The 15,622-nt window shown below is 43.9% G+C and overlaps 1 protein-coding gene across 1 annotated transcript in view; it reads right to left on the reverse strand.

Moving 5' to 3' along the window:
• The window catches only part of NUP153 (nucleoporin 153), a gene marked incomplete in the record, with an annotated part of 2,476,866 nt that overhangs the window by 1,648,881 nt on the left and 812,363 nt on the right, over positions 1-15,622 (reverse strand). The window contains 1 exon segment of the mRNA XM_044065729.1: positions 828-920. Coding sequence (XP_043921664.1) covers positions 828-920 — 93 coding nt within the window.

Genomic DNA, 15,622 nt, shown 5'->3' on the forward strand with positions numbered 1-15,622 from the left:
TGCCTGACATATAAGGCCATGTCCAATGCAGAATTGAAGGACATGCTCCATCTAAAAAAAAAAAAAATTCTGAAGAGCCACACGTTCTAGGGATCTAAACCTCACCACAACGATAAACAGGACGTGCTGGAGAGATAGATTCCTGTCCCAGAGACTCCCCATGCTTTGGAACAGGATTCCAGTCTACATTAGGCAGAGCCCCTCACTAACACTCTTCAACAGAAGCCTTGAGTGGATGGGAAACAGAAAATTTACCCCGGGGATCACTGCAGGGGCTTTGCTGGACAGAGGCACAGGGAACTAATCTAAGGGGGCGGCAAAAGTCAACACATTCTGGCTAGGCTAATAGATGCCCTCGGGCAGATAGTCTAGTACTAACCTATGAACCTATGAAAAAGTCAAAATTGATGACCAACTGGGCAAGCTCAAAAAACTAACATGATATACTGTAGCAGAGGTCTCTCCCTCCTCCATTTAAGGGGAAGCTTTTGAGAAAATTCTAAATTGGGTTACAAGGGAGAATGAACTCAAAAGCAGACCCCTAACAGAGGTCTCTAATTTGAGCTATCTGGATCACATAAGTCCCATCACCTGTGGTACACTACATAGTGCCAACCAATAACCACTCCCACATACTAAAGAACAAAGCCAGAGTTACCATTAAGGGAAGAGACAACCATGTTGCAACCTACGTACCACAGAAAAGTATGAACAGGTGGGATATGAAAACTGGCATACACACTGACTAAAAGGATTATTAAATCAGAACTTTTTAAACAGCCAGGACTTAGCAGAGCAATAACAAAGATGTTAACCATTATACTTACAGATTTTACAGGTGATACAGTTTCTGTGGACAGCACAATTGGAGAAGAAAAGGTAAAAGTAGGGCTGCTACTGACTCTGTCTGTTACTGGAACCTACAGTTAAAACAATGGAAATCACATTCAGGATTTCTGCTTAAAAATGTTATTTTGTCTAAAATTATAATCATACAAATAAATTGATACCAAAGAGGGGTGCAATTCACATTTCTCAATACAGAATGCACCTATTACAAGGGTTCCCAATACGTCAGTGAGTAAGAAAAAAGAAAACCAAAAAAAAATTTTAAAGTGTAAAACAGCTTAAAAACACAATACCACATATAAAGTACAGTTGTGTACACTTACCACAAATGTAGGTGTTCAAGTGTATTCACTGTTGCAGTCATCACATTTGGGTTATCTGCCTGCAGGTAGCCCTCAACCGGCCCGAATACTACAGTATTGGATTCCTGCGTTGGATGCTCTCTCCTCTTCCATGAAGTCAGGTCATCAGGGGTATAAAACATGCAGCAGACGCCATTACATCAGTTTTTCTTGCCCCAGATGTCAGGTGCCCCCACAATGGGAAGCAATTATATGTTATGGTACACCTCCAACAAAAAGCAAATACACCAGAAAACTTAAATAAATACACCAAACAAGAAGGAAAGGTAGAGCCAAGAGAAGTCAGGGGGCTGGAGGGAGGGTAACCAGGACTGCAACGGTGAATACACTCGAAAATCTACATTTATGGTAAGTGTACACAACTGTACTATGTTCTTCGTGTTTCACTGTCGCAGTCAACACATTTGGTTTGATTCCCAAAGCTAAGGAAGGGAGAAGGAAGTCGGAGAGCATTAGGGCCAGCTACTGAGCCCTGCAAGACTGCAGTGGCAAAACCAGCTCTGGATTTAGAAAAAATAGGCATGTGGTAATGCTTGGTGAAGGTATGTACAGAGCTCCAGATAGCAGCGTCTAGGATGTTCCTGGTAGGGACTCCTGTGAGAAAGGCTGCAGAGGTAGATGCAGCCCTAGTGGAATGTGATCCAATCCCCTGTGGGGTAGGTTTTCCATGGTGCTTGTAGCAGAAATGAATGCAATGGGCTATCCATTTAGAAATGGTTTGCTTTGAAATGGCCTTCCCCTGTGACCCTGCAGCAAAACCAACTAGCAGCTGTTCAGATTTTCTGAGAGGCTTAGTCCTGTCCAAATAAAATTTAAGTTGCCTGTGCATGTCCAGAGAGTGCAGTATTCATTCTCCCTTGTTTTGTGGATTAGGGAAAAAGGTAGGCAAATGAATGGACTGATTTAGGGCCACACTAGACACCACCTTGGGCATAAAGGAAGCATTGGTCCGGAGGGAAACCCTGTCTGCATGGAAGATGAGTTCCACTGCCATGAGGGCCTGTAATGCAGACACTCATCTTGCTGAAGTGATGACTAGAAGGAAGGCGGTTTTCTAAGAAAGGAATTTCAGCTCTGTAGTTGCAGCTGGCTCAAAGGGAGGGAGAGTGAGCTTTTCCAATACAAAGTTAAGGTCCCAAGCTGGAGTAGCAGTTCTCCTGGGGGGGGGGGGGGGTCTTAAATTTTTGGCCCCTCTAAGGAATTGCTTCAGCAGGGGGTGAGAGAAGAGGGGTGGCTCAGTATTATAATGTGCTGAACTGGCAGAGGCATGAATTTTAATTGACGACAAGGATAGGCCCTTCTGGAGCACTTCTGTTAAGTACTGAAGAATAGGAGGTACACTGGGCACCGTTGTACCCTTCCCCAGTGTCTGGCTCCAGGAACAGTATCTTTTCCACTTTTCAGCATAGGATTTTCTAGTACTAGGCCTCCTTGCCTCCAGAATGACATCTAGCACCTGCTTACTGTGGAATGCTATTCGAGAGCTCAAGGAATTATCCAGGCTGCAACGTTCAGGGTTTGAAGCTGAGGGTGCAGAATCTTGCCCGCCTGCTGGGACAGCAGAGAAGGGGTCTGAGGCAGGCGCCATGGTTACAGCAGTCTCATACAGCGCCAGAGGGGGTACCAGTGCTGGTGTGGCCAGTCTGGTGCAATCAGTATTGTCCTTGGCTTGTCCTGTTTGATCTTTTGCAGAACCTTCGAGAGGAGAGGCAGAGGGGGAAAGGCATAAACAGAGGGGCTTTCCCAGGTAAAGGACAGGGCATCCACTTTCCAAGCTTGACTGTAGGAAGTCCTTGTGCAGAATTTGTCCAACTGGTAGTTCTGAGGGGGAGGCAAACAGGTCTACCTCTGGAGTCCCCCCATTTGTTCAAGAGGTTGAATATTTTTGGTTCCAGTTTCCATTTGTGTGGGTCATATGAGATTTCTGCTTAGGTTGTCTGCCAGTGAATTTAGCTTGCCTGGCAGGAAATGAGCTTGTAGGTGCACTTGGTAGCTCAAGGCTGCATTCCGCAGAACCATGGCTAGTCTGCAGAGAGGGTACAGGTGGGTTCCCCCTGCTTGTTTATGTATCACATAACTGTGGTGTTGTCTGTCTTTACCAATAGTTGTCCTGGAAGAAAACGGTCTTTGAAGTCTGTCAAGGAATTATGTACAGCTAACATTTCTTTTTGGTTGATGTGCAGGTGCATCTGTTTCAGGTTCCATTTGCCCTGAATACACTGCCCTGCCAAGTGAGCCCCCCATGCATAGTCTGATTCGTCTGTTAGGGTTTGGGCGGCAGTGGGTAGAGTGAAAGGGAGTCCCTTGTTGTGGTAGAAGGCCTCTGCCCACCAGAGGAACTCTGTCTGTATAGAAGGATTGATAGGAATCATTGATTCCAGGTCCTGAGAATGTTGACACCATAGGCTTTTTAGATACTACTGTAGTTTCTTCATATGCAGTCTTGCATATGGAATTAGTAGAATGCAAGAGGCCATGAACTTCAGGGCTTGCAGAATTTTCCTTGCAGATAGCTGGGGCTTTGTGGCCAATAGTTTGAAGTAGGTTGTCAAATAAACTTGTTTCTCTGGAGTGAGGAAAGCCATCTGGGAAGTTGTGTTCAAGCTTGCTCCCAGGAATCCAACCAAATGGAAACAGCGCACCAACTGCAGAAACAAATCTTGCTCCCAGGAATACAATCTGTTGGCAGGGTACTAGGTGAGATTTCTTTTCGTTTATGATGTACCCCAGTGAGGTTACAAGTGTCTTAGCTTTCTGCCTGAAATCAGACAATCATCCAAGTATGGGTATACTTTAATATTTCTCTGCCTGCAAAATGCAATGGCTGGAGCTAGACACTTTGTGAATACCCTGGGCACGGTAGATAAGCCAAAGGGAAGTGCACAGAACTAATAGTGCATGGAGCCTGCCCTGAAGCGTAGGTATTTCCTGCAAGATTCCCTTACTGGAATGTGCAGGTAAGCTTTCTTTAAGTCTAAGGTTGCCAACCAGGCATCTTTGCCTAGCATAGGAAGCTACTGCTGAAGTGTTAGCATTTTGAATTTTGGGATTACCAAAAAGATGTTTAGAATAGAGAGGTCCAGGATAGCACGCCAGGAGCTGTCTTTTCTAGGTACCAGGAAAAGTCTTAAATAAAAACCTTGTCTCCTTTGTTCTGCTGGGACAGGCTGAATAGCCCTGATACTTAGAAGAGCGAGAACCTGCTGTTGGGCCTCTGCCTATTGACTTGGCAGTAGGTCTGGCCAACCGTTTGGGGCTGGTACGGTGTGGAAGTGGAATCTACATCCTTGGGAAACTATATTCAAAACCCATTTGTCCTGGGTAAGGAGTTCTCAGTTTTTTGCATTTAGGGAGAACTTTCCTCCTAAGGGAGCAGGCAGTTGGAGCAGGGCTTGGAAGGGTTAAGGTTAAGTTAGTGCCATTTTTCCATAGGGGGTGGCTTACTACTCCCTGCTTAGGAAGTGGGAGCCCCCCACTGCTTAGGCCTGTGCGTAGCCTGAGACTGTAACCTAGGTGGTCTGCTGTTCCTGGGTTTAGACTGAGAAGGCCTGGAAGAGACTGGAAATGACCAGTTCTTTGAAGGCCAATGCCTACTAAATCTGGGAGACTGTACTTGTAGGAAATCTTTAGCAGATTGCACAGATTTAGCTTTTTCCTCCATCCTTTTGAGGACTTCTGCTTTGTTGCCAAACAGGCAGTTTAAGGGAGCATGCAGTAATTTAGCTATAACATGATCTGGCAAGTTTTGCTCCTTAAGCCAAGCATGCCTTCTAAGTACAGACCCAGTGACAGCAGCCTGCAAGATGCTTCTAGAGAGTCAAAACCACATTGCAAAGTATGTTTACCAACTTGTTCTGCAGAATGCATTAAATCCTGTAATTCTTTGTGTTGAGCACAGTCAGGAATCAACATAATTTTCGGTTTAAGTAGTCCCATAACATGCTGCTGGTACTTTAACATAAGAAACTGGCAATTTAAAGCCCTAATGGCCAAAGTAGCAGAAGTGTATACCTTCTTACCCCATCTGTCCAAGGCTCTAGAATCTCTATCAGAAGGGGTAGGATTATTGGCAGCAGCAGCCTTAATGCCTTTTGGTCCTTGGGAAATGGTCTCTGGATCTGCAGTAGGATTCTTGAAGAGGAACTTGTGAGAGTCAGGTACCTGTCAAGGTTTTTTGGGAGCTGGAGATAAAGTGTGTGGGGAAAGGCTAGATTCCAAGAAAGCATCTACAATGTCCAGAACAGGAGGGATAGCTAAAGGCCTGTGCTGAGGAAGGAGTAAGAATTCCCTAAGCCTTTTTTTGGAGTCAGAGTAATCCTGGCTTTTCCAGCGGAAATGCTCCCTAAGACTGTGCAAGATTTCACCAAAAGAAAAATCTTCTGGAGGTGAAGCAGAGGGAATGGAATCCTCTGCAGCAGAATCCTCATAGGTAGATAAAGGCAAATCCTGGTAATCAGAAGGAACAGAAATATCAAATTCTTGATCAGAAGGAAAATCAGTTCTAGGTCTCTTAGAGGGGGAAGGCTGGCTTTCCCCAAATAAGGTAATAAGGTATTCAGTCTAAGCATTTGTTTTTCAGGCATATGGGCCTGAGCATGTGGTTTGGATGTCGGTTTTCTAGGCGTGGTGTGAGTTTTAGGCCTGGATGAAGAAGATGGCGTTGGTTTAAAATGCAAGTCTGTAGGCCTGAATACACCCTCAGAAGCCGGTGCCTGCACAACGGCTCCAGACCCATCCAGGGTAGAGACATCCGCAGGTTCTATAGTCGAACAAGCATCTCGCAGCATACTGGACTCTGAATGGGCTTAGTAGAGGCCTGTGAATCTGAGGTATCGGTTATCAGGGGTTGCGAAAGAGCCTGAGTACCGGTGGACGACTGGCGACTAGCTTAACAGTAGCGTCGTCGGCAGTTTTAGACCTATGCGGTCTGTCTCTGTCTTTATCTTTATGTTTTTCAGAAGATCGGTAATCGGATGGCTTAACAAAGCCATTTTGGAGTACTGATACAGAGTACCAAAATAATTTGCTGCAAATATAGTCTGACGACAGAGTTCGGGGGTTGAACAAGGCACAAAACCAACAGCGAGGGACGTCGTGGTCTGGGCCTAAGTAAGGAATGCAGTACGAATGAAAATCTTTATGAGGTATTTGCTTTCCACAGGTAAGACAATTGTTCACTTTTACTGACATCGGTTGGAGCAAGAAAAAAGATCCCCAACAGGGTACTTAACTTTTTTTTTTTTTTTGAAGACTTCGGTACTGAAATTCGAAAACGAAAATTTCAGGAGTCCGCTGACCGGCACTTTCAAACTGCTTCTGTTTTGCCGCACGGCAAGAAAGACTGATGTAACGGCATCAGCTGCATGTTTTATACTCCTGACGTCATGGAAGAAGAGACAGCATCCGACACAGGAATTAACCTGCTCTCAGAAAGTACAAGTGCTATCCATCATATTTACTGATGTCAGACATTCTGCTCTAAACCTCACAATCTATCTTCAACAAGCTTTTCCAGCATTATAAAGGGGACAGCTGCTTCAGGCAGAAAAGGAAGTGCTAACAAGGGAGGCTATGCAGTAAAACAAGGGATTTACTCCCTAAACCAGTTTTTTGTGGGGGATAAACTGGATGTAAAATGTAGAAATAAGTGAATCTCGGACAGTAACAGATCAAAGTCACTGCACAATCTTGGGGGAGAGGTCCGCTCCCCCATATACCACTCTTAGCCAAGTTAGATGACACCAGTTCCACACTCCTTGCTTTCTACTTGAGAACCAGGTGTGTGGGGTATTTAATACCCTAAAAACTGTACAACATTAAGGGAAAATACTTTCATTTGTAGAGCTTGTTCATGCTGCATAAAAGCAAAGCATAGCACTATAACAATAAAGATCTCTAGACTGCATCAAGAGAGTTGGGGGTGGAAATAACAATGACCTACTATTCCAGATATATTGTTATTGCAAATACATAACTTTTTTTACTTTCTAACATAATTTCTCTCATCTTCACCAGTTGGAGTCACACAAGCATACAATCATGGGTGGCCACCTTCACAGGAACAGCTCTGTTGTCTCCAAAGAAGGGAGAAAGTGAGACCACATCCAACTTAGTGTTTTTGGAAAGTATTCAGTAAAGTAACATCCACAAATGCTAGAAAACTGTCTGTAAAATGCGATTTCATAAACATTCAAGACTCGGAGAAAAAAAAGTTACGTCTTACCATAACGTTCTATCTGTGTTGTTGATCTTCGTTCATTCATTACTGATGGGTTATCGGTTCCATCCTCGGAACCGAGCCGGCCATATATCAAGCTTGCATCAGCCAAAAACTCTCGAGCAAAGGTCCTACCCAGAACGCTCTGTTCCCTGTTACCTCAGATCGAGTTTGCAAGTTGACAGACAAAATAGACGATACCTATGGTCATGACAGATCTACAATAAAGGAATATATTTGATCAACCAGGAACCTCCGGAAGGGGACCGAGGGTAGGGAGTAATGAATGAATCAAGATCAACAACACAGATGGAACGTTATGGTAAACAACTTCTTTATCTGATGTTGTTAATCGTCACTCATTCCTTAGTGATGGGACAGAGTCCCCAGCTACCTGTATCCCTGGGTGGCCCTCATGGAAAGACATCCCTGAGCACCATGCAGCCAAAAGACGCTCTACCTCTGGAGGCCAAATCCAATTTGTAATGAAGAATAAAGGTATGAGATTTGGCCCAAGTCGCAGCTGAGCAAATATCATTGAGGGAAGCCTTAGCATGGAAAGCTGTTGAAGTTGCCATAGACCTTGTAGAATGTGCTTTCACTCTGTGAGGCAAGGTGATATTGTTCTTGTTGTAGATAAAGGCAATGCAATTTCTCAACCACGAAGTCAATGTAACTTTTGAGACAGGATGACCTAGTCTTGGTCCAGAAAAAGCCAGAAATAGTTGGTCTGATTTACAGGCAGATTTTGACTGCTCTGACATCACTTTTGGTAAAAAGGAAGAGTTAGTTCTCAGTGATACCCTATCCTTATGGAAGCTAAGATAGGGACGTTTGATGCATAAGGCTTGAAGTTCTGACAAGCGTCTGGCCGATGTGATTGCAATCAAACAGTTTTCCACGAGAGATATTTTAAATCACTTGAAGACACAGGTTCAAATGGGGGAGCTGTTAGGGCTTGCAGGACCAAGGCCAAATCCCAGGGTTGTACTGGTTCTCTAAAGGAAGGTTTTAGGTGAAGAACTTCCTTCAAGAAAGTTTCACAGGGTCTATGTGACTAGAACGAAGAATCCTGAAAATCAATGTGGAAATTTGAAATGGCAGCTAAATGCACATGAATAGTAGAGGCGGACACCCCAGAGTGGAAAAGATGTGATAAGTAATCCACAACCACCGAAACTGGGGCTGACAAAGGGTATAAATTGTTTATTCGCTGCCCATAGAGAAAACCTTTTCCATTTACTGAAGTAGATTAGTCTGGTGGAGGGATTTATGAGATGCAACGAAAATATTGCGCACTGGGGACGAAAGGTTTTCCTGCCTGGCAATCACTAGAAGTGGAGAAACCAAGCTGTCAGTTTCAAGGTTGTTAGACTGGGGTGAGACAGACCCTGCAGTTGGGAGTTCAACGGTGGGGATGGATTGAAGATCCATGGTTGATCTAGCAGGTGAGGCCAGAGGAAGGGGAACCAGACTTGTCGAGGCCAATATGGAGCAATGAGGATCACTTTGCTTTTCAACTGCCATGTTTTCTTCAGAAATTGGTTGATGAGGGGGAGAGAAGGATAAGCAAAAAGTCAACCCGAGGGCCAAGTGTGGACTAGAGCATCTCAGTGACCGTCCCTGAGGGGGGATCAGGGCAAAATAGTTGCTGCACTTGTAGTTGGTTGGGGAGGGGAATAGATTGCAGCACGGCTGGCCTCAGCGGTTGAAGATTTTTGCCGCTATCACATGGTTGAGGGACCACTCATGAGGTTGTAGAATGCACCTGCTCAACTTGTCAATATTACGTTGGAGCTCCCAGGAATGTGCATTGCAATTAGAAGGCAGTTGGAAGCTATCGTCCATTGCCATATTTTCAAGGCCTCTTGGCATAACGGATAAGATTTGATGCCCCCTTGCTTGTTGATGTACCAGACTACTGACAGGATCGCAATAGTCCCTGACGGAAGGGTGGAATGGAATGCTTGCAATGCTAGTAGCACTACCCTCAGTTCCAGGACACTGATATGGAAAAGGGCTTCGGTCTCCGACCAGGTGCCTTGGACAGTTTCCCTGACATAGCCCCCCCCCCACCCCATCAGGGAGGCGTCCATGGTCATCTTGGCTTTCGGCTGATGGGGGCTGAAGGGACGAGACCATTGTTGGGGATTTCGAGATGCCCACCAGAGTACATCTTGCTTGCATCTCTGAGTTACACTTATCTGAAAGGACAAAGGATGTTGCAGCGGGTACCACTGAGTGAGAAGTAACCACTGAAGGCGTCTCATGTGGAATCTGGCTAGAGGAACAATGGTGATCGAGGCTGCCATTGACCCCAGAGTATGGAGTGAACAGAAGATTTGTGGTGACAGAGCAGCGGCTGAACCTGTTGCCTTATTCTTTGAAGTCTGTTGTCCGGGAGAGATGCTGTGCAATTTCCCGTGTCCAACAGTACCCCGATGAATTCTAAAGACTGTGGTGGGGTCGTGTTGGACTTCTCCCAGTTTATAGTGATTCCCAGGTGTTGTGCTGTAAGGAGAGTGTAGTGTAGGGCTACTTCCAGTAGAAGCTTGGCGGGGGCGGTGAGGAGCCAGTCTAGATAGGGAAACGCCTGGAATCCTTGAAGTCGCAAGTGAGCGATAACCACTGCCATGCATTTGGTGAACACACTGGGGGCTGTAGAGAGACTGAAGGGCAGTGCTCGAGATTGGTAGTGACTGGCTCTTATGCCGAAGTGGAGGTATCTTCTTGAGCATTTGTCCATTTTTATGTGGTAATACGCATCTTGAAGATCTACAGAGCACATCCAGTCGTCTTCTTCCAGAAGAGGAAGGATAGACTGAACCGTGACCATCCAGAATTTCTCTGTTTTTACAAATTTGTTCAGTGTGCTGAGATCCAGAATTGGTTTCCAGTCCCCTGTCTTTTTTGGCACTAAAAAGAACCTTGAGTAAAAACCAGATCCTATCTGGTCTGGGGGGACCTTTTGGATTACTCTTTTTTGTAGCAGCTTTAGGATTTTGTGTGCTGCTGCTTCCCTTTGACTGGGTGGAACGTCGGGTAATTCTCTGGATTAGGTTGGACAAAGATGGAAGGGGATGCGATAGCCACTGGATATTATCCGTTGTACCCAAGAGTCAGTGGTTATGTTTCGCCAGGCAGTGGGGTACAAGAAAAAACAACCCCCGACCGCTTCCAGAGGTGAGCAGTCAGACAACGCTTCAGGAGCGCTGATAGGGTAGACGAGAGAAATCTCTGGAACCCCGGTTTCACAGACTACCTCTGCTCGAAAGGGGAGTCTTCCATTGGAGTTTCCCCCTCTGCCTCTAGGGGAGAACTCTGCACGTGCGTCATGGAAAAAGCCCTGTGATTTCCTGTGCCACATCATTCCACTCCTCTGATTTCTGGAGTAGAATCGTTGAGGAGTGGAGTGTCTGACACCAGCGGCAGGTAGGGTCTTGCCGTCTTGTTCACACCTTACCAGCATATCTTTAACTTTAGGGCCAAACAAAAAAGCGGCCTTGATGGGGGCCATTCATGAAGGAGTCCACAAAGTCACAAAGGTGCATCCAGGCATGTCGTCTGGTGACTATACCTGCGCCTGCCACTCTAGCCGCTCCTTCCATTGCGTGAGAAATAAGATGCATGGAAGAATAGGATATGGACTCTAGGGTGGCTATCTGAGAAGCTAAGTTGTCACAGTCCTCATCAGAAACAGCTCCTGCCAAGGTTTCAGAGAGTTGGTTGATAAGATCCCTCTGGAGCCTTGTAAAGTGTGCCAAATAGTTCAAAAACCTTACGGCTTAGGTCGATGAAGCAAACACACGCTTCCCTAGTCTATCGCCCGGGACTCCTTGTTGGGCGGATGGACAGTTTGCTCTCTTTTGCCAAGTCTTTCTTGGTTGCAGCCACCATCACCATGGCATCTACTGGAATACCTCTTGACCAATGGAGATGCTCAGCTGGGGGAGATAAGATCTTAGCAGGCCTACGCAGTATAGCTTCCAGCGTGTCAGAAGTCTTCCATGCACACTGGGCGATGAGCTGGACAAGATCATTGGCCGGCGGGGTAACCCAGGAGGTAGGGGGCTGGGCTCGAAAGGCCTGTAGGAATACAGATTCCTCTAAGGAAGGATTAGAGGACATCCAGTCACCCCTCTCTAAGGATCTCAAGGATGTCACCAAAGGACACCATCAGCAGATGACTGCGGGGATCCTTCCCCATCATCAAAGTCCATCTTCGGTCAAAGCCTCCTCAGTGGAGTCCATGTGCTTCCTCTTGTACGAAGCCTTGTGAGGTATTTCCTCAGTGGTTGGTTCTGGGGAAAACTGCAGAGAGGGGGTCTCCTGAGGGGGAGAAACCTGAGGCCCTTGTGCCCGGTGGCTGGCGGTTGTGGCTTGTGAGAGTTGCGGCAGCACAGAGGGGGAGAGGACTCTGACTTGTGGGGTTTGCCAGCAGAGGCAAGCACCCTCTCCATGGCCTGGAAGGCCAGCCCACCCAAAGAGGGATGGGAGCCCAGAACAGAGTACGACAACCTCGGAAACGGGATCACACCCCACCCAGAGAAGACTACCTCCAGACCACGAGTCTCAAGAGGACTGTGAAGCGCGAGAGGAGGAGGATTCCTGGAGAGTGCCATAGAAAAAAAATCGGCTTGGAAGCAAAAATGCTTACCCCCATGGCACAGCTACTGGCCTGAGAAGAGCCCGATGCCCACTGCACAGAGGGCCACAAGGATGACTCCGGCTCCAAAGTGAGATCCACTACTGGAGTTCGGGGGAGGGAAGCTGCTGTTGGAGTAATGGGCTTCAATACTTGGGTGGAAGTCGAAGGAGGAGTGTAAGTTGAAGTTTGAGGAGAACTACGTTCACCTGAAGCTGAGAACATAGGTTTTGACAGTTGAGAGAGAGAGACCTCTGGCCACAAGCAACTGGTCAACAAGCCGCAACACATCTTGTTCAGAGAGGATCCTGGTCGACCTCATAGAGAAACCTGAAGACAATTCTGACCTTTCTAGAAAAGGACTATATTGGCTACCAATGAATAGATCCAAAGAAGGACAGTACTTGGTCCTTGCTAATTTGAGTGGTGTAGAGCCTGGAACAGAGGATGTCTGCACCAAGGAAAATGGTGTCGAAGTAGTCTGCGCCATAGAAGTCAAAGGTGTCTGCACCATAAAGGCAAGTGTCTGTACCAATGGGTAAGGTGCCGTCGAGGAAGGTGTTTCCACTGGTAACGATGACCGTGCCAGAAAGAACTGCACTGAAAAGCATGTCGGTGCCAAAAGGTAATATTAGTTCCTCTGTATTTGCAATAATTTTTTTTTTCGTTGTGGGAGATGTTCCCAATGTACATTTATTGCAAATACAGAGGAACTAATATTACCTTCTATCCCTATGACATTTAAGGGTAAACATCACTATACTTGTTATACTAGTGGGGTAGTATACTTGGCCTACTGTACCTCATGTTGGGGATATTATGTGGGTAAGGCAGAGAGACATCTACGACAAAGAATATATGAACACATGTATGATGTAAACAGGAAAAAGGAAACAAACGCTCTATACAGACATACATTAACCTGTTTGGGAGCCAACTTTAAGTTTTGGATATTGGAAATGGTACCCAGGAATAGTAGGGGGGGGACTGGGAAACGCAACTCAGTTACAGAGAATTAATCTGGCAATTACGTTTGGATTCCAATACACCTCCAGGGATGAACGATTATGTGTCACTACTACCAGCCCTAAAACTCAGGGTTAATAAGGTAAAAATAAAAAGTAAGAATAGGAATAAAAACAAAAACAAAGAGAAATAACATTTTTTGCAACACCACTAATAATATTATTACTACTACCATTATTTTACATTTCCCATCATCTATCTATTCTTCCATCCATTTATCAACTTTTTATGTATTTATTTATTAACTCTACACACAATTTGACAAAAGTTTTCAACAAAGTTCTTTTGCAATTTATATTTTGTCTTTATAGGAAACTGTATTTTAAAAAACTTTTAACATTGGTTGTTCAATAACTTGTATTGCAAATTAACATATGTAGTCAAAATTATGTTATTTATGTGTTTTTTTAAATCAATATGCTTTTTATACTTGTAAGATATCTCACTTTCACTGACAGATTAACTATTTTTATACATTTTTATTTTCATGTATTAACTGTTCCTTTTAACCCACTTTTATTTAAAAGATTTGAATTGAAACTTCAAGTTAACTCTAACTGTATTAAATTATCCAATCAATTAACAAGATGATGTATAAAAGCCCTTGTATAGTAACAGCATACATTCTGATGAAGTTTCCGGTTAGGAAATGAAAGCCCTAAATCATTAATGTCACGTTCGTTTTATTTTGTTTTGTTCAATAAATTATTTCTTTATACTACGGACTGCAGAGTCTTGCTAGAGGACCGTTCCATACATTATTGTGAGACTGCCTTCATTGGTTCCTGTATTACGGGGAATTTGGAGTGTTTTACCGTGAGCTTGATATATGGCTGGCTCGGTTCCAAGAACGGAACAGATAACCCATCAGTAAGGAATGAACGAAGATTAACATCAGATTTAAAACATTTCATCTTTAAAAAGTGCAGTTGTGTACACTTATCATAAAAGTAGATGTTCAAGTGTATTCACTGTTGCAGTCATTACATTAGGGTAATCTGTTGGCAGGTTGCCCTCGGTAGGCCTGATTAACAAGTCTTGGGTCCTGCGTCGGATGCTGTCCCTTCTTCCATGACGTCAGGTTGTCAGGGGTATAAAACATGCAGCCGACGCCATTACATCAGTTTTTCTTGCGCCAGATGTCAAGTGCCCCCACAATGGGAAGCAATTATATGTTATGGTAAGAATGGGAGAGGTTTGTTTCCATTACGGATCTGGATAATATACCTAAAATTCCACATAAAGTGACATACAAAAACTCCCAAAACATCAGGACTATTTTGGAGAATAAACACCAGATAAATAATAAAAAGAAGGTGGGCACTTATAAATGTGGTCATTGCAATCAATGCAATTACATTATGAACACTGATAGATTTTATTTAGAAAGTAGAAAGAGATGGCTCACTATGACTATTATAATTGTGAATTTAAGGGCTTAGTTTATTTGGCTTCTTGTTTAGTTTATAAATCCTTCTATGTAGGAAACACTGAAAGAATGCTAAAAAGAAGGATTTATGAACATATGTATGAGATGACAGTAGGTAAAGACACTAATGCCTTATTTAAACATTCAAAAATATGCCTGGATTCTAAGTTTACTTTCTTGGTTTTGGAACAAGTTAAATTGGATATCAGGGGTGGACCTTGGTAAGAAAAAATAGAATTCAGGGAATTATGGTGGCACTTGACCCTTGAGGCAGGGAACCCCCCCTGGATTGAATGACTACGTTTCAATTCTACCTTTACTAAAGTTAAGATCAGCTAAACTTTGAATGTATTTCAAGGTAACAACCACGAGATGGCAATATACCCACTCATGTATTTGATTTATGGTACTTTTCCCTATGGATTTTCACCACTTCAAAATTAGAGTAAATGACATTTTTATAAATATCTTTACAAAATGTTTACAAAATGTTTTTAAAATGTTCAAATTATGTTGATATAGGATTGTTTTTGAATAAACATAATTTTTTAATAGAATTTTTTAAACAGGAAGAATTTTTAATTTGTGACAAACATCTAGTTTATATCTAAGAAAACATGCAAATGAATATTCATGAAATGGAAAGGAGGTTTAATGAGAACAAGGTGGAGTGTATTTGAATGTTTCAATATTCAAATATTTAAATAATAGGATTTTAATATAATTGGTTGTTTTAAACATGGAGAATTGTTTTTTATTGGTTTTAACTAACTGGTGTTAATATAAACATAGGAAACAAATGAATGCACTGGTCATCTAATGAAAGTCGAACTTAAGACGAAAACGCATTTTTTATGAGTTAAGACGTTCATGGTTTTCGTGGATGTACGTGTTGCTTTGGTGTTTTTGTGGCTTGAATAAACGATCTGGAACTTAGTATTTCATCTCCGCTCCGTTTTCTTAGCACCTTTTTGGATTATTGGTTTATTTGGTGCTGGTTCTACTCCTTTTTCTTGGTATAAAACATGCAGCCGACGCCATTACATCAGTCTTTCTTGCCGCGCGGTGCCCGAAGCAGAAGCAGTTTGCAAGTG

The sequence above is a fragment of the Protopterus annectens genome, chromosome 3.part0, assembly GCF_019279795.1.
Source record: "Protopterus annectens isolate FY-2018-M chromosome 3.part0, PAN1.0, whole genome shotgun sequence".
Taxonomy (NCBI): Eukaryota; Metazoa; Chordata; order Ceratodontiformes; family Protopteridae; genus Protopterus; species Protopterus annectens.